Source organism: Vicia villosa, linkage group LG1, assembly GCF_029867415.1.
Source record: "Vicia villosa cultivar HV-30 ecotype Madison, WI linkage group LG1, Vvil1.0, whole genome shotgun sequence".
Classification (NCBI taxonomy): domain Eukaryota; kingdom Viridiplantae; phylum Streptophyta; class Magnoliopsida; order Fabales; family Fabaceae; genus Vicia; species Vicia villosa.
In genome coordinates, this window is record NC_081180.1 from 201,028,600 (window position 1) to 201,051,436 (window position 22,837).

The window sequence follows — 22,837 nt, forward strand, 5'->3', positions numbered from 1 at the left end:
CAAGCAATCTCCAAGAGCTTGGTTTGTCAGATTCAGCACTGTAGTACAACAGTTTAGTATGGTCCATAGTGAAGCTGACCATTCTATATTTTATCGTCACTCTACCCAAGGGTGTATCTATCTTATTGTATATGTGGATGATTTTGTGATAACTGGCAGTGATCAGCAGGGAATACTCCAGTTGAAACAACATCTCTCGAATCAATTTCAGACAAAAGATCTTGGTAAACTCCGCTACTTCTTGGGAATTGAGGTGGCCCAATCTAAAGATGGCTTGGTGATTTCCCAGCGGAAATATGCTATGGATATTTTGGAAGAAACTGGGTTGTTGAACGCTAAACCAGTAGATACTCCTATGGATCCAAGTGTCAAACTGCTACCTAATTAGGGGGAACCTCTATCGGATCCAGGAAGGTATAGGAGATTGGTTGGAAAGTTGAATTATCTCACAGTCACTCGTCCAGACATCTCTTTTGCAGTTAGTGTGGTAAGTCAGTTCTTAAATTCTCCTTGCCAAGAACACATGAATGCTGTTGTCCGGATTCTGAGATACATCAAGTGTGCTCCAGGAAAAGGTCTCGTGTATGAAGAAAAGGACATACTCAGATAGTTGGATACTCTGATGCTGATTGGGCAAGGTCACCCATTGATAGACGACGATCCATCTCTGGGTATTGTGTACTTGTTGGAGGAAATCTTATATCCTGGAAAAGTAAGAAACAAAATGTAGTTGCAAGATCAAGCGCCGAGGCAGAGTATAGGGCCATGACAATGGTAACATGTGAACTCATTTGGTTAAAACAGTTGCTCAAAGAACTTCAAATTGAAGAAGCATGACCAATGACACTTGTTTGTGATAATCAAGCTGCATTGCACATTGCTTCAAATCCAGTCTTCCATGAAAGGACCAAACATATTGAGATAGACTGTCACTTTGTCAGAGAGAAGATTGAATCAGGCGAAATTGTTACAAGCTTTGTCAACTCCAACGATCAATTAGCAGATGTGTTTACAAAATCCTTGCGAAGTCCCAAAAATAATTATATATGTGGCAAGCTTGGTGCATTTGACTTATATGCTCAAGCTTGAGGGGGAGTGTTTATATTTGTAAATATATAGTGTTAAGAATATTTGTATATAGAATAGTCCCACATCGACTATATCATGTAATTAGCTGTAATCTCTATATATAATAAAAATCTCCGTAGTGCTTTAAAGACACACGGTTTTATTCAAATGCCTCTTAGTCTTTCGTATCTTAACAAAAATCAACACATCTAATCAGTTTCTTAAGAATCGCGCATAGCTCAAATTCGAAACTAATTATAAGACGAAGGGAGTATGGGAATTATGTATATATTGAATATATCCAATGCACCTTTCAATGTTTAAAATAAGAGAAAGTAATTTACTCATAGTATTGATCATGTTCCATCACACCAACAGACAACATACATTCTTACCAATGCCCTTCCGAGGAGCATATATGAAAATATCAAATTCAATATGGGTATGATAGATTTCTACAACCCAAGTTGAGGAGTGTTGAAAATCAGCAAAGAATATGTTGTGCAGAATAGAATCACTGATTCTGTTTGTACAAATCATATTATATACAACTCATATAAATTTATATAAATTAATGGGTGTTGTTAACAAGTGCCTTAGGGGCACTCTTTAACGATTTTAAATAAAGAAAATATTCTTTAGAAAAATTGGTCATTTCAATTTCCAATGCATTAAACAGGGATGACAATTGTACCCATATCCAATGGACACCCGCAAAAATTACCCACAACGGGTAGGTAAAAACCCGTTAAAATGGGTACAGGCACAAACACAAGCAATTACCAATTAAGATATGCGGGTATGAGTGCGGGTACGGATACCTTAGTATCCACCTCGCCCCTTACCCGCACAATGTATATTTGTATATTTTAATTGATATCCTCATATAAAAAATAGTCTATATCTTTAAAAAAATAGATCACAATTAAGCTATTACGCATTTTGATTTAAGTGTTCCTTTATTTCACAATTCAGTAGTAAAATCGTTGATTTTTTTTGTTAATTTTGTCAAAAATTAAAATGATATGATATATATCTTTTTTTTTTTGCTTTCGCACCGGTTCCGACCTACATAGTAGATCGACTAATCCGGCTCGTGCTACAGAGGCACGAGCACTGGCCAAATGTTGTTTCTGCCAGGAATCGAACTCGGTATTCCCCGAAATGTGGGTAATGGGTGCAGGTAAAGGTACTTAGGTACCCACAGGGTACGAGCACAAGTATGGATTAACTGTGATAATTTTTTCAAATTAGCTTTAAAGAGTGTCCCTGGGACACTCGTTAGCGTTTCCCTAAACTAATTATTAGTTTACCGTTCCCATCTTTTACCGTTTTTATCACAGTAAATTTTAGCGTTTATAGGAATAACTATTTTCCTGATTTCTAGGAATGTCTTCTTTATGTCTTCTGCATAAAGAAGACATTCTCTTACCTTTTTCTTATTTCTACTGTAGTTATCAGAACTTATAAATGCTGAAGGCTATAGTGATTGGATACGCTTAGTAGCAGAGTTTACATTAAAATCTTTGCAGTCTTGGAAGGTATGTTTCTATGACAATTTAATATGTTCCCCAGGGCCACCGAAATATACATTTTGTTTGGTGAAAGATAGGAGCTGTGTGTCAGGCTTTCTTTATGTTTGGAGGGTCATCTAAATTGTTAAATTTCTTTTTCCATCTTTAGGATGCTGCCTGTATTGTTTTCATAGTTTCAATAAATTGTTTACTTAATAATTGTGCTTTTTTTGTCTCTTTCAGTGGGCTGGCAGCAGTGTTTACTACCTTCTAAATTTATGGTCTAAATCAGTGACGTCTGTGCGGTATCTCAAGAGTGACAAACCTTGCCTGCTAGATGAATATGTCCCTAAACTTATAGAATGTTTTGTATCATTGAGATTTGAATCATTGCAGGTCAGGTGTTTTTGAACTCTTTTACATAGGTGAGTGAAGTATAAGTATTTTTTTCTTCTCAATTTGACCTTAAATCATTGATTAATTACAGTCTGAACTATCTGATGAACTTGGTGAAGACCCACTTGACAATGTAGAAGTGCTTCAAGATCAGCTTGAGTTTTTCCCTTACCTCTGTAGATTTCAGGTTCATGATTTTTCATTCTTCTCCTGAGTTTCATGTTATGTTCAAAATTATATTCTTTGAATATCACGTAGTTTATTCTTTGAATAACTATCTTTTGAGTTCTTTTTGTTTCGTTGAATTTCAGTATGAAAGTTGCAGTTCATATTTAATGAAGATAGTAGAGCCTATCATACAAAGCTATATGGTATTCTTGCAGTGGTCGTTCTTCGTAAAGTGTTTGAGGTTTTATTGTACAATTGGCTGATTTTGTTATATTTTTTATTTATGTGTAGAAGGTAGCAAATCTCCAAATCCCCATGAATAGCTATGAACTTTCTGTAACTGAAACCAAACTTGCTTGGTTCACGCACATTGTTGCTGCAATACTCAAGACAAAGCATACGTCTGGTTTTAGGTAATTGCTTAAACAGTTGGTGAAAACTAAGCATTTTCGGGCAATTAAGTGTTGAGTTATCTATGATTTCTATATTACAGCGGAGAATCGCATGAGGTACTCGATGCGGAGATTTCAGCATGTGTTCTGCAATTGGTAAATATTTCTGACAGTGGAATTCACAATAAGGTATATGAATATACAAGGATAAAATTTAGTGTATCTGAAAATATTTGAAAAATTGCATGATCTTACGTGTGTGTATATGTCTTTTAGTTTTGCTAACGAGTGGGCTCTGATTTATTCAATTGATAGCATCCTAGTAGTACAACTTAAATTGAAATAACAGAGGGAGAAAAGTCGCTTAAACAAAGGATTTTATCTTCCTAATTTATTTAAACTCATAACATCATAATAATCCTAATTTTTCCACACACAGTATTGGGTTTTTGATTTATATTATATTTCTGCAGTATGCTTGAGTAATTATTCGTAAAGTCTATAAGTGATGATTACTGTTAATATTAACATATTAATATAGGAATAGTATGTAAATATACTCTAGCGTTAATAGAGTAGTTTATAATATATGCCTTTGTATTATCTTTCTATTCTATTATGCTGAGCTGTCAGTTTGTTACACTGAATCAGCTAGTTTGTTAGGCTTGCTTTGCTATATATAGCAGCCTCTTGTATCATTGTTAATTCATTCAATACAATCCCCTTGTATCATTGTTAATTCATTCAATACAATGAGAGTTTCTTTCAATTCTCTCCAATTTACCAAACTCTATCATGGTATCTAGAGCTTAAGTTTTTTTTCTCGATCCATGCTTCGGCCTTATTGAGGCCTAAGGTCCAAGCGTGAGTGGTTGTGTTGGAATTTCCGCCTTCTTTGCGGTCTGTCCCTAGTCGCCTAAATTGCGGCATTTGGCTTGTCTTCATTGCAGCCTCCAACTCCTTCATTGTGTTGGGTTTGAAGGGGTATGTTTAGTCCCACATTGCTTAGAGATATGACATGTATTGTGTTTATAAGTGGGGGACAATCCCCGCCTTACAAGTTGATTTTGTAGGGATGCGTTAGTCTCAACCCACACATTCCAAGAGAAATAAACGAACATCTCACCTATACTCGCTTATTTTATTGGGTAATTGCTTGTGTCTATGTATGTACCTATTTTACGGATATTTACTCTGTTGTTGGTATTTTTTGTGGGTACCCATTGAATATGAGTCAAATTGCCATCCCTAACTGAGACTTATTCTAACACATACCTAAATACAAGCTATATAAGTAGAATATAAACTGCGACTTATCTAACAATATTTCATGACTTTGATTTATCTATTTGCCTTGATGTGAAACATTTCACCAGCGTCTTTGTTGTGCATTTTATTATTCTTTGTTATTTCTTTTATTGATGATATATCACGATGTTATAACTGCTTTTGATTGTGAAGTATCTCTATGGCTTCTTGAAGTATTAAAGTCTATCCCTATTCCTTAGCTTTGTTTTTTTGATATTTCTTGATGCTGTTGGATAAATTTAGAGGTATGAAGATGTGAGCAAGCAAAGATTTGATCGAGCTATACTAACCTTTTTACAACATCTTAGAAGGTGTTATATTGGTGACCAGGTTGTTTTGTCTTCCAAGGTATTGCTTCGGGAGATATTTTCCTTTCAACTTTTTAATATTTTTAAGAAAGTTTAGCCACTTATTTTCTTGATATTTTGGATGGCAACTGCAGCAGTTATATACCAGGCTATCTGAACTTCTTGGACTACACGATCATCTATTACTAATAAATGTTATTGTAGGAAAGATTACTACTAATCTCAAGTATTACACAAAGGTGGGGGATTTTTGATTTCATAATCCTCCCGTTACTATTATTATTGAGTTCATAACATGGACACTCTATTTGCAGTGCAAAGAGCTTATTGATCATACATTAACTCTCTTCCTGGAAATGGCATCAGGGTTAGTCTGGTTGTCTTAACTTCCTATATTATAATTAATTAATTAGTTTATTATTTTTATTAGTTTGTTATTTTATTAATAATTTAAGTTTGGATCTTTAGTTAGACCCATTAGATCAAAATTTTCTTTAAAGAGAGTAACACTTGTATATTGATTATAATAATAATATTAAATTATTCAGTTCAGATATGGTATCATGAGCTCCCGTTCAAGAGGGTCTCTGATGGGTTCTTATATGAATATATGGATGAATAGAGAATATATGAATAGAAAAGGAAAAGAATTCTGTAATTGTATTATTATGGATGATCAATTACAGAGAAATAGTGGCAATGAAGATAACAAACTGATAGTTAATAACTATCAGCCCTTAAGCACACAGTGCTTCCCTCACCAAGATGGTGATATGTAATCCTAATAGAATCCCTAGATACCCTCTTCGCTCTATTCCTTCCCTATTTTATAGACACAAACTTAGCTGATTATTTTCTCTCTCTCTTCCCTAATTTATCGTAACAATATAATTATAATAACAAACTCCTATAATTATAATAATAGACTCCCATAATTATAGTAACTAACTCCTATAATTATTCCCTCTATTCCATTATTCCTTTGCCACGTCTTCTAGTATAAACCCTCCGTACTTTTGGCTTAGGCCCAAAGTCAAGCCCAACTTCTTCATCTAAGTCTCTATCAACACCTCGGTCCTTCACAACAGCCTTGTCCTCAAGGCTAAAATTTGGAAACTGCCCCTTCAGATAAGCATTGTCTTCCCATGTGAAATCATCAACATGTTTGTTCTTCCACTGAATTAAACTTTGAGGAATAAAAACATCTCTCAGCACATTAATTCTGGAGCCTAACTCCTTTTCTGGATAAAAGTCATCATCAGGTGCCACCTCTAACTCTGTAGGTAGTGCTCCTTGAGCCTGATAGTCACCTATAGCCTTTTTTAGCAATGAAACATGAAAAACTGGATGGATTCTGGAAGTGTCAGGTAATTGCAACTTGTAAGCTACAGCGCCCACCTTGTCCACAATTTTGAAAGGACCGTAATAATGAGCAACTAGCTTTTGGTTAATCCTCTTGATCACTGACTGCTGTCTGTGAGGTCTAAGCTTCAAAAACACCCATTCACCGACATCAAATTGTACATCTCTTCTCTTTGCATCTGCATACTTCTTCATTTGTTGTTGAGCACGCAACAAATGACTTTTAAGCTGATTCAAAGCCTCGTCCCTTTCACTTAATTCCAAAGCCACAACAGCTACCTTTGTTTCGTTGCTTAAAAATCTTAACAAGCTGGGAGGTGGTCTTCCATACACCACTTCAAAAGGTGTCTTCCCAATAGAAACATGAAAAGTAGTGTTATACCAATATTCTGCCAAGGGAAGCCAGTGAGACCAGGACTTTGGCTGTTCTGATGCAAAACACCTTAGATAACTCTCCAAACATCTATTTAACACCTCGGTTTGCCCATCAGTTTCTGGATGGTAGGCAGAGCTCATCTTCAATTTTGTACCTTGAGGCTTGAACAATTCCATCCAAAAATGACTTGCAAACAAAGGGTCTCTATCACTGATAATAGAAGCAGGAACACCATGGAGCCTGACAATCTCTCCTTCACAAATAACTCTGCTATGGACTTTGCAGTGTAGGGGTGTTTTAGAAGGATAAAGTGACTGTACTTAGATAGTCTGTCCACTACCACAAGTACAGCTGCATAACCCTTAGATTTTGGAAGGCCGGTGATAAAATCTAAGGACAAATCCTCCCAAATCGCATTGGGTATAGGAAGGGGCTGTAGGAGACCACCTGGGGCAGTAGCTGCATACTTTTGTCTCTGGCATATGTCACAAGCTCTCACGAAATCTCTGACCCGCCTTTGCATTCCCACCCAATATAAATTCTCAGCCAACCTTCTATAGGTCCTGAGGTACCCAGAATGACCTCCTGTGGGAGTGCTGTGAAATTCTTGCAACAACAATGGGATTGAGAGAGAGTTTGGGGATAATACCAACCTGCCATGATAAAATAAGGTCCCCTGTTGCACCGTAAAACCTGGCCTAGCATCTGGTGAGGCCATCAATTCAGCAATGATCTTCTGAATTTCCAGATCCTGTTGCACTTCTTGCAACAATTTCTGACCCTCCAACCATTTTGGGAAAGAGACTATAGAATTCATCTCCACATCTCCATAGCATCTGGATAAAGCATCAGCGACTTTATTCTCCCCTCCTGGCTTATATTTAACTTCAAATTGGTACCCAAGCAACTTAGCTAACCAACATTGTTGGTCTGGTGAGGAAATTCTTTGTTGAAGGAAATGTTTCAAGCTCTTGTGGTCAGTAAACACAGTGAATTGTTTCCCTAAGAGATAACGTCTCCAGTGCTGTATAGATAATACTAATGCCATTAGCTCTTTTTCATACACAGATTTTGATAAATTGCCATCAGACAAAGCCTTGCTGAAAAACGCTATAGGCTGTCTGTTTTGCATCAAAACTGCCCCGATACCCCTTCCGGCTGCATCACATTCCACTTCAAAGGGTAAGGAAAAATTAGGCAGCGCTAATATAGGAGAGGTGGTCATGATTGTCTTCAGTTGGCTGAAAGCCGCAGAGGCTTCTGGACCCCACTTAAAATTATCTTTCTTGGTCATTTCAGTCAAAGGTTTGGCCAATTTGCCATAATCCCTAAAATTTTCTGTAATATCCCGTAAGACCCAAAAATCCACGTACCCCTTTTACATTTTTGGGTTCAGGCCAGTCCACTATACATCTAATCTTCTCAGGGTCTACTGATACCCCTGCGCCAGAAATTATGTGTCCCAAGTAATCTATTTGTTGACATCCGAACTTGCACTTAGATTTATTGGCAACAAAACAATTGGACAGTAAAACAGTCAGCACTTGCTTCAGATGGTTCTCATGCTCAGACATATTCTTACTATACACTAGGATATCGTCAAAGAAAACTAATACGAATTTCCTCAAAAATGGTCTGAAAATGTCGTTCATAGTGGCCTGAAATGTGGCTGGGGCGTTCATCAACCCAAATGGCATTACTAAATATTCATAATGTCCATTATGAGTTCTAAATGCGGTCTTGTGGATGTCCTCATCTGCTACTCTAATTTGATGATAACCAGATTTTAAATCAATTTTAGAAAAAATTGTTGCGCCAAATAACTCATCAAGCAGTTCTTCTACTATGGGAATGGGGTACTTATCTGGTATTGTAGCCTTGTTGAGAACTCTATAGTCCACACACATCCTCCAACTTCCATCTTTCTTCTTAACCAAGATAACAGGACTTGAAAAAGCGCTCGTACTAGGACGAATCACACCGGCTTCTAGTAATTAAGACACTTGCCTTTCAATCTCTTCTTTTTGATGATGTGGGTACCTATATGGCCTCACATTAACAGGGTTATGATCTGAGAACAGTTTGATTTGATGCACTTGAGACCTCTTGGGAGGAAGGCTTATGTATTCTTGGAATATGCTCGGAAATTGACTCAACATAGTTTTTAGCTCTTGATTTTTTTCTGCACCATCTAACTTCTTTTCACCTTTTGACCAACTCCACACTTCACCCCTTCTCTAATGTCTATCTTCCAAGAAATTGTTGAGGAAACCTTGCTGTTCTGTTTTTCCTCCCTGCCCCTGTAACATTACTATCTCACCTTTATGCCAAAATTGCATAGAGAGAGCCTTCCAATCCATCACCACCTTCCCTAGAGTGCTCAACCATGAAACCCCCAGCACTAAATCCAACCCACCTAAATCCAAAACCAAGGCATCCACCACTATCACCATTGGACCCAGATTTATACTAACTCCTTCACACACCCCTTGAGAAAACACCCTATGTCCATCCCCCAACTTAATGCTCTTTGCAGCCATAGGAGTGACTTGCAAGCCTAAAGCAGCAGTGATTTTAGGAGAAATAAAATTGTGGCTAGCTCCACTATCCACTAAAACAACCATATCAACATCCCCCAATTTACCTTCAATTTTCATAGTTCGATACTCACCCATGCTTCCCAACACCCCAATGAACTTACACTCTGCTTCCTCTTCGCTTTCAGAATTTTGAGCCTCCATGGATATGATCTCGCTTTTCTCGTTTAAACTCTCGCCGTCTCCCGAAATCAAAACCCTTATTGATCTTTCAGGGCATTTGTGAAGAGTAGGGTGATACTTCCCGCCACACTTGAAACATAACCCTTTAGCTCTTCTCTCCTCCATCTCATCACTATGCACGCTTCGAACCCCTTTCCATTGCTCAGACAAGTTAGAACGACCGTTTTCCATTTTCTTTCCGGTTGAACGCAATGATGAAGAGGAATTTTGCGTGGAACCCACCGAACCCGTTTTCCGAGTCGTGTTTGACCAACCCGTATTAGTTGATCGGGTCAGATCTTTAGGGTTAGAATTTAACCCATTATGATATTTGGGTGAGGATCCCGCCCAATCCCTTCGACCCCCAAAATCACCATCGGCCTTCTTCTTCCCATAATATCGCTCCCCATCGTCATCTTCTTCCTTCAGTTCACCTTCAACATCTTTAGCCATCCTCATCATCTGCATCCTAGTGATAGGATTCAATGTTCGAACTCGCCTTCTGATCTGTGGTTTTAAACTACTCATGAAATAACCCAAATATTGTTCCTCAGGTAATCGACCCACTTGCGACGATAGAAGCTCAAAAGCTTCCACAAACTCCTCCACGCTCCCGGTTTGACGTAACGTGGACAATTCTTCAAACGGGTTTTCTAAGCGTCGACCGCCATAGCGCGCGATTAAGGCCTTCTTCAATTTTTCCCAAGAGAGATCATCCTCTGTTTCAAGCAGTAAATTGAACCAATGTATTGTTGAACCCTCCATGCTCAAACGTGACAGCTTAACCCGCATCTCATCCGGGGTATTCTGCACATCAAAATAGATCTCTGCGCGCGTAATCCACGCAACTGGATCATCACCTTTGAAGACTGGAAGCTTCACTTTCTTCCCAGCAAGACGTGATTCATTGCAAGACGATACTTCAATAGACGGCTCATTCTCCGGGGTTGTCTTCTGTTTGCCCAGTTGCTTGCTCATCTCACCGATCACAAGGCTTTGAGTCTGCATTTGTTCGATCAAGGACTGTAACGTCGTCTTTACCTCACTCATTTGTTCCTCCAGTGCGTCAATTCTGTCTCCCATTTTTGGTTTCCGTGGCATCTAACGCTCGCTTGCAGAAGCGGTGTGGGTTTCGGATCCGGTAGGTCGGACCAATTGATGGGTTCTTATATGAATATATGGATGAATAGAGAATATATGAATAGAAAAGGAAAAGAATTCTGTAATTGTATTATTATGAATGATCAATTACAGAGAAATAGTGGCAATGAAGATAACAAACTGATAGTTAATAACTATCAGCCCTTAAGCACGCAGTGCTTCCCTCACCAAGATGGTGATATGTAATCCTAATAGAATCCCTAGATACCCTCTTCGCTCTATTCCTTCCCTATTTTATAGACACAAACTTAGCTGATTATTTTCTCTCACTCTTCCCTAATTTATCGTAACAATATAATTATAATAACAAACTCCTATAATTATAATAATAGACTCCCATAATTATAGTAACTAACTCCTATAATTATTCCCTCTATTCCTTTATTCCTTTGCCACGTCTTCTAGTATAAACCCTCCATACTTTTGGCTTAGGCCTAAAGTCAAGCCCAACTTCTTCATCTAAGTCTCTATCAGTCTCGCTTCAGCATAAAATAACCCTAGCCGCCTTAATTGCGGTATCTTTTTTGTCAAAAAGCTAGTCACTTTCGTTGTGGTACTGTTCACGGTTTTGCGTTGCTGGCACTGTTCCCGGTACTATTCTTCCACTGTTCATCGTGGTACTATTTCTGTACTGTTCACCGCGCAATGTTTAACGGGTTACTGTTCACCACAAACTGTTCGCCGCAACTGCTTGAACAACCGCGTGTATCTCCATCGACTTCTCAACCTCACTTGTAGTGTTTTACTTGCATTTGTTTCTAAATTTCTTCAATGGCTGGCGGTAAAGAGGAAACAGATAGGTACAAGTCTGAATGAGAATTACCTATTATTTCTCAGGTTAAAAAGCTAAATGGAAAGAATTATTTGAAATGGTCTCAACTTGTGAAAACGACCTTGAAAGGTAAAGGAAAAGCAAAGCACCTTCCAGATGCACCTCCTAAAGAGAAAGATTCTAAATTTGAAAAGTGGGATACTGAAGATTCGACGATCATTGGATGGTTATGGGCTTCAATGACTCCAGAAATTAGTGACACTTGCATGTTTCTAAGTACGACAAAAGAGATTTGAAAAGCATTAGGAGAAACTTATTCTAAAGCCAAAGATGATGCCCAAATATATGATGTGAAGGTGAAAACACTGGGAACTAAACAAGGCAACAAAATAGTTATAAAATATGCTAATCATTTCAAAGCCTTGTGGATGGAGTTAAACCATTACAGAGTTATCAAAACCGAGTGTAAAACAAATGCAACAACACTTAGGGAGTACATTGAGCAAGATAGAGTCTCTGACTTTCTGGTAGGACTCAACTCTGACTTTGACCATGTTAGAGTACAAATTCTTGGCAAAGAAAAAGCACTGAATATTAATGATGCAGTGTCTATAGTGAGGAGCAAAGAAAGTAGAAGGGAATTAATGTTGACACCACCACTTGTAGAAATATCAGCAATGCTTGTTGAGAAGAATTCAACCATGTTAGTTGATCAGAAGAAATTGGGAGAAACCTATGTCGAGAAGAAGGGCGAAAGGGTGTGGTGTACTTATTGCAACAATACTCTAGAAAAATGTTGGAAATTGAATCGCAGACCTCCTAATAGAGAGTGGGGACAAAAAAGAGACTTATCTAGAAAGGGAGGACATGCACACATGGCTGAAAGTACTAGTGGAGACAGTCTAGAAGGAGAAGTGGATCAAAATGGTCTCGCGAAGCCGGTCCCTGGACAGCCAACCGAAGACTCACCTTAACCTAAGTGAAGTAGAAAAGGTGGGATCTCTCCTTAGTGAGTTGGAGAAACCAACAGGTACTTGTTTGTAACACATTCAGGTACGTTTCTATTATCTTTTTCATTTAGCAACTCTCCATTTCCGTTTGGACTTAATGCTTCAGATATACCCTTCAAACAATACTGAATACTAGATTCTGGAGCCACTAAAGATATGACACCCTTACCCATACACTTCTCCACTTACTCACCTTGCCGCATATACTTGTTATGTAGCACATTCAAGTACGTTTCTATCATCTTTTTTCGTTTGGCAACTCTCCAGTTTCGTTCGGACTTAATGCTTAACATATACCCTTTAAACAATACTGGATACTAGATTCTGGAGCCACTGACCATATGACACCCTTACTCACTCACTTCTCCACTTATTCACCTTGCCCCAGTAACAAAAAAATATCCACTGCAGATGGCATCCTTATAATTATAGCAAGTGAAGAAACAATTCAACTTAATTCGTCCATGACTCTTAATAACTTTCTTCATATCCCAAAATTGACTACTAGCCTAATTTCCATACATAAACTCACAAAAGACCTATCATGTAATGTTATTTTCTATAATATCTCTTGTGTTTTCAGAATAAGAATTCGGGAAGGACGATTGGAAGTGCTAGTGAATGGAGTGGTCTTTACTACTTAGATAACAAAGATTCAATCCCAGCTTTTCTCAATAGCAATTCCTTTTTTTCAGAATCAATAAAGACCAACAGGGAGAAGGTTCTCTTATACCATTGTCGCCTGGGTCATCCTTCGTTTAGAGTCATTAAGCAGTTATTTTCTATTTTATTTAAAATGTTAGATGTTGAGTGTCTTCATTGTGAGGTGTGTGAGCTTGCTAAACAGAAGCGTGAAACTTTCTTTGTTAGTAATAAAATGAGTACTTTTCCGTTTTATCTAGTTTATACAGATGTGTGGGGTCTATCTAATATTCCAAATATTTCAGGTGCCTGTTGGTTTCTCACCTTTATTGATTATTGTACTCGGGTTACTTGAGTCTTCTTCAACAAAAATCTGAAGTTAGTCATGTGGTTCTTCAATTTTTGTTAAAAAACAATTTGGTACGAGTATTAAGAGGATTGGATTTGATATGCCAAAGATTATTTTAATCATAATCTTAATTCTGTGTGTCAAAGTGAAGGAATCATTCATGAGTCTTCATGTGTTAAAACACCCCAACAAAATGGCGTTGCTGAAAGAAAAAATATGCATTTGTTAGACCAAACAAGTGCTATGATATTTCAAAATAAAGTTCTCAAGAAATCTTAGGGCGAGGCTGTTTTAACTGCATCAAATTTCATAAATCGTTTGTCTTCTAATGCCCTTGCTTCCAAAACTCCTATGGAAGTCTTATCCTCGTTTTATCCTAATGTGTCTATATTGAATGAGTCTTGGGCTTAGCTACAGTAACAGGGTGTTTCACTGACAGTTGTCAGTTTATGTAATTGTGAACCTGCAGTTGCAAGTCACATCTACCAGCTATATTAGCTTGACCCTAACTGTTTTGTAACTAACAGATTATGAAATATAAATTATGTTACACCAATGAGAAATCTCATCTACACCTTCTAATAGTCTACCTCTAGTAACCTCACTCCTAGCCTAGGATATTTGGGTGTACATTGTTCGTCCATATTCATAGTGATGGTAGAGGAAACTTGATCCTAGAGCCTTAAAGTGTGTCTTTATAGGATATTATTCCACCCAAAAAGATTGCAAATGTTATCATCCACCATCTCATAAGTTCTTTGTCTCTCGAGACGTTACTTTCCATGAACAAGAAAACTACTTCGTTCAAACTCATCTTCAGGGGGAGAACGTATATAAGGAAGATGAGTCCCTTATACTTTCCGACTTTACTCTTGGACCTGGACATGATTCTGAAAAAAATGAAACTAATGTAAGATATGGGAAGAATTTAGTATATAAAACAAGGAAGACCATTCTTAAATCCAATTCAACTACCTAAGTTTTGAACACATTTCACATACCCATAAAGCCTTCCTTACAAATCTGAACACTGTAAAATTACCTACCTTTTTATCTGAGGCATTGTCTGACAGAAAATGGAAACAAGCCATGGATTTGGAGATGGAGGCACTGAAAAAGAACAATACTTGGAAATTGGTTTCTTTACCTACTGGAAAGAAACGTGTAGGGTGCAAGTGGATATACACTGTTAAATACAAGGCACATGGATCGATTGAGAGGTAGAAGGCAAGATTGATAGTCAAAGGATTCACTAAAACCTATGGAGTAGATTATTTTGAGACATTTGCTCCAGTTGCAAAAAGGAATCTTATGACTTGGTAAAGTAAAAAACAAAATGTCGTATCAAGATTTAGTGTTGAAGCAGAGTTCACGACAATGGCACAGGGGATTTTTGAACTCATATGGCTGGAATCAATCTTAGAAGATCTGTGGATAAAGTGTGATGAATCACTGAGACTTTATTGTGGTAATAAGTCTGCTATCACTATCAGCATAGCTCATAACCTACTGCAACATGACAAAACCAAACATATTGAAGTTGATAGACACTTCATTAAAGAAAAATTAGACAGTGACCTTATTTGCACTACATATGTGTCTTCACAAGGCAACGTTGCAGATCTTCTAACAAAAGGGCTTAGCAGCTGTTAAGAAATGTGGTTGGGCCTAACTTAACCCTACAAAACCGGCTTGTAGGATGAGGATTGCCCCCACTTATAAGCAAATGTGTAGGCCATATATTGTCCGATGTGGGACTCTTAACACACCCCCTCACGTCAAGGACTAGACAACTGGAGCGTGGAAATAAATGGTGGGTGGCCCGATAGCGGAAACCATAATAGGTGGCCCACCGGATGAGGCTCTTGATATCATGTTAAGAAATGTGGTTGGGCCTAACTCAACCCTACAAAACCGGCTTGTAGGGTGAGGATTGCCCCCACTTATAAGCACATGTGTAGGCCATATATTGTCCGATGTGGGACTCTTAACAACATTAATACTTTGAAGAAATTGTTTTCAAGCTGGGAATGATTGATATACATTCACCAGCTTGAGGGGGGAGTGTTATATAAATAATTAATTAGTTTATTATTTTTATTAGTTTGTTATTTTATTAGTAATTTAAGTTTGAATTTTTAGTAAGGCCCATTAGATCAAAATACTCTATTTAAAGAGATTAACACTTGTATATTCATCATAATAATAATAATATTGAATTATTCAATTCTGATAATTTATTATTGACATTGTTGGATGTCGTCTATATAATTGATAAGGATTTTGTTTCTGTAGATCCATGACGGGAAAGCTGCTTCTTAAGTTGGATACTGTTCAACACATAATTTTGAATCATAATGTGAGCTACTTCTAACCAATAAATATGAGATACACTTTTGTTTTGGAAATTCGGAATCTGGCTCTATGACCGGCCAATTCCGTTGTCTATTAGCGGGGGTCCAATTAAAGCCAGAGCAAGCTCTTTATGAACTGCTCCAATAAAATATTTGCTGGCTCTATTTGAACTTGAGACCTTGACAGAAACACACGTTCCAAGCCTTCACCAACAGGCCAAACCTGGGGGTTTATGAGATACACTTTTGATCTCCTTTGTACTCCCTCTGACCTTATTTATCTGACCTTATTTATAAGCAAAAGCCTTCTAAATGTTTTGGCCTTAAATCTATGTGCATTTAATGCTTGTATCCCAAAATTATCCCTGCATTAATTACTTAATAGTGTTAGTGGTTGACCATTAAATTAAGGGTATACTGGTAATTATGTTATCTCTCATACATGAAATCAAGAAAATTAAATGCATTTAGTTGTCTTTTTTAATAAGCGTGAAATTTGTCTTTTTTGCTTATAAATTAGGCCAGAGTAGTACTACTTTCATACTAAAGTTATACTGTATAGGGAATGAGAAAAAGATAGAAGAAATACTACACAACATATGATTTTGTGCATCATGATGTGATAGAATTACAGAACACTGACTTAAGAGAAACTAATTTCTTGATTTTTGTATACTTGTATTCTTGTTTTTATCAACAAAGTTCTAAGGGAAACTTTTTTCTCACTCTCCTTATTAGAGGGAACAATTCCCTTTTTTAGAAAATTGGGAATGTTTTCGCAGCAGAACAACGCTGTATTATACATTTGGCATGTTGGTGTTCATGGAAGATAGCCTATTGAAATTCAAATCATCAATGGAACCTTTCCTACAGGTTGGTAGTTTTTGCTTACCATTTTACCATTACAATTCAATAGAAAGTGCAATAATGAATTTTAGAAGATGTAGTTTTAATTTTTCTTCATATTAGTTTTATGAAGTTGAGTCAATTGTATAAATCTTGGGAAAAGATGTTCATCTGATTTCCGTGCATGTAATTTTTTTATAACCTTATACTTTTATAACCTTATACAAGACACTCTTGACGTCTTTGAACAACTTATCAACCAAACTACATACACTCGTGCACCCCCTTCAATTATTGGTCATTTGTGAATAACTGGTCCTAATACGTTTAACTCCCCAAACTTAAAATATTGTCTACTTAATCCTTTTTTTGATTGGTTTGACTTCTTTAGATTCTTATGTAACAACTGATGCATGTTGTTCTACCATCATATACTGAACTAGTTTATAAATATGAAATATGTCCAGCAAAATGTTTGCAACTTACAGTTTAGCATTGTCAGTTTATTATTGATTGGTTTATCCTACCTTTTTTTTTTCATTCTGATTGATGGTTTTTCCACGGTAGGTTTTTGGTAGATTGAATTCAACACCTGATGCACTGTTTCAATCAGATGCTGTAAAATATGCATTTATTGGGTTGATGCGTGATCTTCGAGGATTAGCAATGGCAACTAATAGGTTGGTAGAATTTCTGTTTTATTGTCTGAGGCCTTGTTTGTTTGTCTTCTTTCCTTTCTCCCTGTAGTTGAAAATATTAGTTCATTTTGGTTTCTTTGGATTGCATTTTAACAGTCGTAGAACATATGGATTCCTTTTTGATTGGCTTTATCCTGCACACATGCCAATTCTTTTGAAAAGCCTTGCACATTATGCTGACGCTCCAGAGGTATGTGATCACAAAGTAACTGATGCAATACAAGGAATAATATCATCATCTTAATTTTCCTTTATTTTTATGATTTTTCGTCACATCATTATAATTTTATTTGTGAGTCTAGTATTTAATTTTCCCTTAAACAGTCTTGCGATATCAAGCACGACCAATTTTTTGCATTAAAAATATTACTATAAATAACTTGTCAATTAAAGTTGAGATGTCTTACTCTATGGAGTACCTAATATAGGCATGAAGTTTGTATGTTTCTCCCATGATTTTGTTGATAAATTGGCAGTAGGTGAGTTAGTTAGGTAATAACATAAATAAGTTGGAGGTGCTTGAAAGGAAATTACTAAAAATTATTTCTTGACAATAATAGTAGTGTGATATACATCATATAGACTAATGCATATAAATTCTATTTAATGCTAGCTTAAAATTCTAGGGTGTCATTGCCATAATAACATATTAGGGAAATAAATACCAACATAACAAAATAGGAAATAATAGAAACAAATCATTTTTTTTAATGTTAATGAAGTGCTTAGATACATTGCGCTCAGCTCAACAGCATACAACAACAACCAAGCCTTATCTTACTATGTGGGATCAACTACATGGATCAATTTTTGCCATAATGTTCTATCTAAAACTATGCTTTTATTCAAATTGTTAATTTCAAGATCTTTCTTAATCTTTTCTTATGGTCTTTTTAGGTCTTCTTTTTCCTCTTGTTGTTTGACTTATCTCTATCTGATCTACTCTCCTTACCACTGAATCTATAGGACTTCTCTCTACATGTCCAAACCACCTAAGACTAAATTTCCACCATTTTCTCTACTATAGGTGCTACTCCAACACTCTCTAATATTTTTATTTCTAATCCTATCATTTCTAGTCGTACCACGCATCCAATTCAACATCCTCATCCCTGCTTATTCTTGTGTTGATTTTTAAGTGCCTAGCATTTTGTCCTGTACAATCTTGCAGATCTTACCGCTGTTCGATAAAAATTTTCCTTCACCTTGAGTGGTACCTTTGAGTTACATAAAATCTCTGAAGCCCTCCTCCACTTCAACCACCCTTTTTGAATTCGATGGTTTACATCCTTTTTTATTTCTCCGTCATTTTGTATTACAGAACCAAAATATTTAAACTGTGTGATTTGAAGGATAATATGGTCTACAACTTTCACCTTTATGTTATAAACACTTCTTCTTTTGTTGAACTTACATTCCATATACTCCGTCTTACTTCTGATTAGGCGAAAACCATGCATTTCTAAAGCTCGTCTCCAAGTCTCTAATCTCATTTAAATCCTCTTTCGATTCTCCAAATAGGACTATATTATTTACAAAAGAGATGCATCTCGGTGCAACAAAAGGCTTAAATCTATAATCACTGTAGTTACAACTTACAAGGGTAATAAATAATTATGTCCAATTTACAAGAAAGAAATTAAACTAATACAATTTAGCAATACAATTTAGCAAGATACATAGAACTTAGTATGCAATGAATTAACTACTTGAAAAATGTTTATGAATGTGCTTGAGATACATTGCTCTCAGCATAAAGTTTAATTTATAATCATTGTAGTTACTTACGAGGGTAATAAATAATTATGTGCAATTTTCAAGAAATTAAACTAATACAATTTACCAATTTACAAAGATACATAGAATTTAATTTTCAATGAGTTAACTACTTGGAAAATGCATAACTAAATTATTTTAATTTTCAACAATAACAACAACCAAGACTTATCCTACTAAGTGGAGTTTGCTACATGGATCAAGTGATGCCATAATATTCAATCAAAGACCATATTTCTATCTTGTTAATCTCGAGATCTTTCTTAATAATTTTCTTTATAGTTTTTCTGTCATCCACTACTTCTAGTTGATTGACAACTTTTCATCTGATCTATTCTCTTTACAACAAAATTCACATGTCTTCTCTCTAAATGTCAAAACTATCAAAGCCTATTTTCCTCCATCTTTTTAACTATATGGGCTATCCCAACACATTCTTTAATATTTGTCATTTCTAATATTATTTTGTCTCATCTAATTTTACAAAAAACATTAGTAAATACGACCAATAATAAAATAGTAGCATATTCATAAAATGAACATTCAAATCTCAAAATATATTGTTAAATTTTATTATTCTAAGATATTTTTAGTACGTCTGTCATTAAAACACACGCTATATAATTTAGGTAGGGGCAAACTGCAATGAAGACTAAATTTCCAACACTTCCTCTTATGCTCGGGCCTCGATGAGCATGTACGGTGGATGATGTGGGAAGTCTAGCAACAAATCTAGGATATATTCTGATATCATCTTAAAATTGTGGTTGGGTCTAACTCATCCCTACAAAACCGACTTTATTTACGAAAACAAATATCTGAAAAACGAAAACAAAAGTCTGAAAACAAATGCCTAAGATATTGAAATTAGGGTGCTCTAGTCTATTATGCCAAAGCATTATTTGATCCCTCATTGTGGTAGAACTCTTACCGCTAAGGCCATGGGCAACTTTATTTGCGAAAACATTCTCAAAGTAATTGAGTCCATCTATCATTTTAGTATTACTAATCATCTTTCTAGAAGTTCGGTCCCAAAAAATACATAAGGTGTTAAAGAAATTTACATTGCGATTGGAGTATTGGCATGTTTTACTACCAGAGAGGAGGTTACATGATATTTTTAGTCCAAGTAGCATATTTTGTAACTCAATGTGTCTAGATAAAGTGGTTTTTTCCTCTGCTGTAATTGATAAATAACTTATATATGCAACTCTTATCTTTTTATTTTTGGGGAAAGGTAAATAAGTTTTAAAGAGAGAAGAAAGACTAGTCGTATGGTGAGAAACATCAAAATCTGTGATCCACGGTTCACCCATATTTGAGGTACAATTTTAAGAGAAGCATTAGGAATATCAAATAAAGATCTACATTTTAACATGCTCCTCAACTTGATCTTTGTTCAATGTGGTTTTTTCCACCTCATGGACAGATCTGGGTGCCTAGGACCTGCATTCTTCATATGTGCTGGTTTTCCATAGAGTATATAGCAAGTTTCTCAGGTTTCCTTCTGGACAGATTGAGACCATCGAAAATAGTTCGCCCCATTAAGTCAGAAATAGGTGTCCATCTTGCCTAAATAAATAATAATTTCCAATATTGAGTTTGTGCTAAATAGCTCATGTCAAAATGGCTAATCTTATAAACCTGACAATTTTAATTTCCATACCTAGAAGGATGTTTGATTTCATTAGCTTAATGCAGGTAACAACTCCATTGTTGAAATTTGTTGCTGAACTGGTCCTGAACAAATCCCAGCGATTGACTTTTGATTCTTCTTCCCCTAATGGAATACTACTTTTTCGAGAAGTCAGTAAACTGATTGTTGCATATGGATCTAGAATTTTACCTCTTCCTAATAAAGCAGACATGTATTCATCCAAATACAAGGGAATATCAATTTGTTTGATAATTCTTGAACGAGGTTTGCATCTACTGTAACATATTATCATATTTCTATCGCTTTTTACTTTTTAACATCAAGGATGTGATGAAGCGGATGAATTGTCCTGAAGCGATTAATCATAAACACCAAATGTTAAGTTTTTTTTTCCAGAGACATCATCCCTACCACACTATTCATAATCATCTAACTCTTATTTAAATATCTTTTGCATGTTTTACTTAGGTAATGACTTTTCACGTGATCCGTAATTTTATTCATAATATACATGTAGTCTGAAATATGAAAAATGCTAGAGATAGCACTATAAATTCTCAATATGTTTTATATATTGTAAAACCTGGGTTCATGCTTGATTTCTTCTTTCACATTTGCAGTCTTATTTATAATATTGTATTCAATTCTTTGTGCTTGAAGTGAAATACAATGGAGTAAACAATATAGTAAGAGCATCATATTTTCATTACCCGTGAGTTTTATTTGTTTAATATTTCTTTTTTGCCTGCAGCACTCTCTGGGAACTTTGTCAACTTCGGTATATTTGAACTTTATGGTGATAGGGCCCTCTTTGATGCTCTTGATATCACTATAAAGTTGATGTTGTCAATTCCTCTGGGAGACATGTTTGCATTTCGGAAGGTATTGCTTTACTTTTATGTTATGTTCTTTATTGAGTTGGTTAATGAAAGACTTGCTTTCCTCCTTTGGTTTCTTGTTTGTTTGTTGTAAATTGTAATTACAAGTACATTTCATTATCAAACCCTACACGTAATAGTTGAATCTGAAATATTTCACTAGCTCTCTCAAGGAATTGATAGAAAGAGAGAAAGAGATCTTCATTGAGTCTCAACAACTTTTCATTGATTGAAAGTTAGTTAGCTTTGGTAACTAACTTTCCTTTTATATTACAAGAATGGTGATCTGCTATAGCAGGTTGAGAACTAAAGACCCTAGACAAGTGTCAGTCATAGAATGCAAAGCTATCTAATTACAACAGCTAGCTACTACTCCTGATAGGAATTTACAAGTCAAGGGAGCATGTAGAAACCTATGGTGTCATGTGCCGGATACGTGTCGGTGACCGACATGACAAAGGTGTCCTACAAAAATCTTTTTTTTTTCTTGACAGACCTTCGGCAATGTTCAAACATAACACAATCTCATATAAGGTAATAATGAACATCTCTAAAAAAAGTTAGAACAAAAACAAGTTTTAATACTAATATAATAGTATTTTAGTTAGGTATTTAAAAAATTCTTGCATATTCTATTCAAAAGAAAATTCTTGCACATGTACGTCTCTTCACATACAAAGACTTTTTAGGGGTAGAGAAACCGATTCCAAGGTACCACTAGTTTGGAGAGTACACATCTCGTCAATAATTGCTTGCGTTTGCCTATGTCAGGAAAATTGGCTTGATGTCTTTCTCTATTGCATTTCATACTATATATAATAGTATTTGTATTTACACGTAAATACAACTTATAATGTCAAATATTCTATTGTCTAATTTATCTTACCTAGTACAGGAAAGTAAATAATTTACATAAAGGATAAGATGACTTCCTAATTAACATCCCCCCTCAAATTGATGCGTCTGGTCAATAAACATCAATTTGCTAACAAGAAACTGATGGCGTGGGCGTGGAACAGCTTTGGTAAGAATATCTGCAACTT

General features: G+C 36.0%; 1 protein-coding gene across 6 annotated transcripts in view; it reads left to right on the plus strand.

Annotated features, from left to right (window-relative positions):
• Positions 1-22,837, plus strand: part of LOC131644787 (uncharacterized) — a 49,920-nt gene that overhangs the window by 9,593 nt on the left and 17,490 nt on the right. For 5 of the 6 annotated variants that reach the window (XM_058915376.1, XM_058915377.1, XM_058915378.1 and 2 more), the window contains 15 exons: positions 2,523-2,609; positions 2,826-2,978; positions 3,070-3,165; positions 3,290-3,349; positions 3,438-3,559; positions 3,640-3,727; positions 5,090-5,194; positions 5,289-5,393; positions 5,469-5,521; positions 15,881-15,944; positions 16,678-16,812; positions 17,353-17,465; positions 17,580-17,673; positions 20,961-21,180; positions 21,668-21,798. In XM_058915376.1, the coding sequence (XP_058771359.1) occupies positions 2,523-2,609; positions 2,826-2,978; positions 3,070-3,165; positions 3,290-3,349; positions 3,438-3,559; positions 3,640-3,727; positions 5,090-5,194; positions 5,289-5,393; positions 5,469-5,521; positions 15,881-15,944; positions 16,678-16,812; positions 17,353-17,465; positions 17,580-17,673; positions 20,961-21,180; positions 21,668-21,798 (1,626 nt within the window). The remainder of the gene's footprint in view (positions 1-2,522; positions 2,610-2,825; positions 2,979-3,069; positions 3,166-3,289; positions 3,350-3,437; positions 3,560-3,639; positions 3,728-5,089; positions 5,195-5,288; positions 5,394-5,468; positions 5,522-15,880; positions 15,945-16,677; positions 16,813-17,352; positions 17,466-17,579; positions 17,674-20,960; positions 21,181-21,667; positions 21,799-22,837) is intronic. The other variant, XM_058915379.1, reaches the window with a different exon arrangement.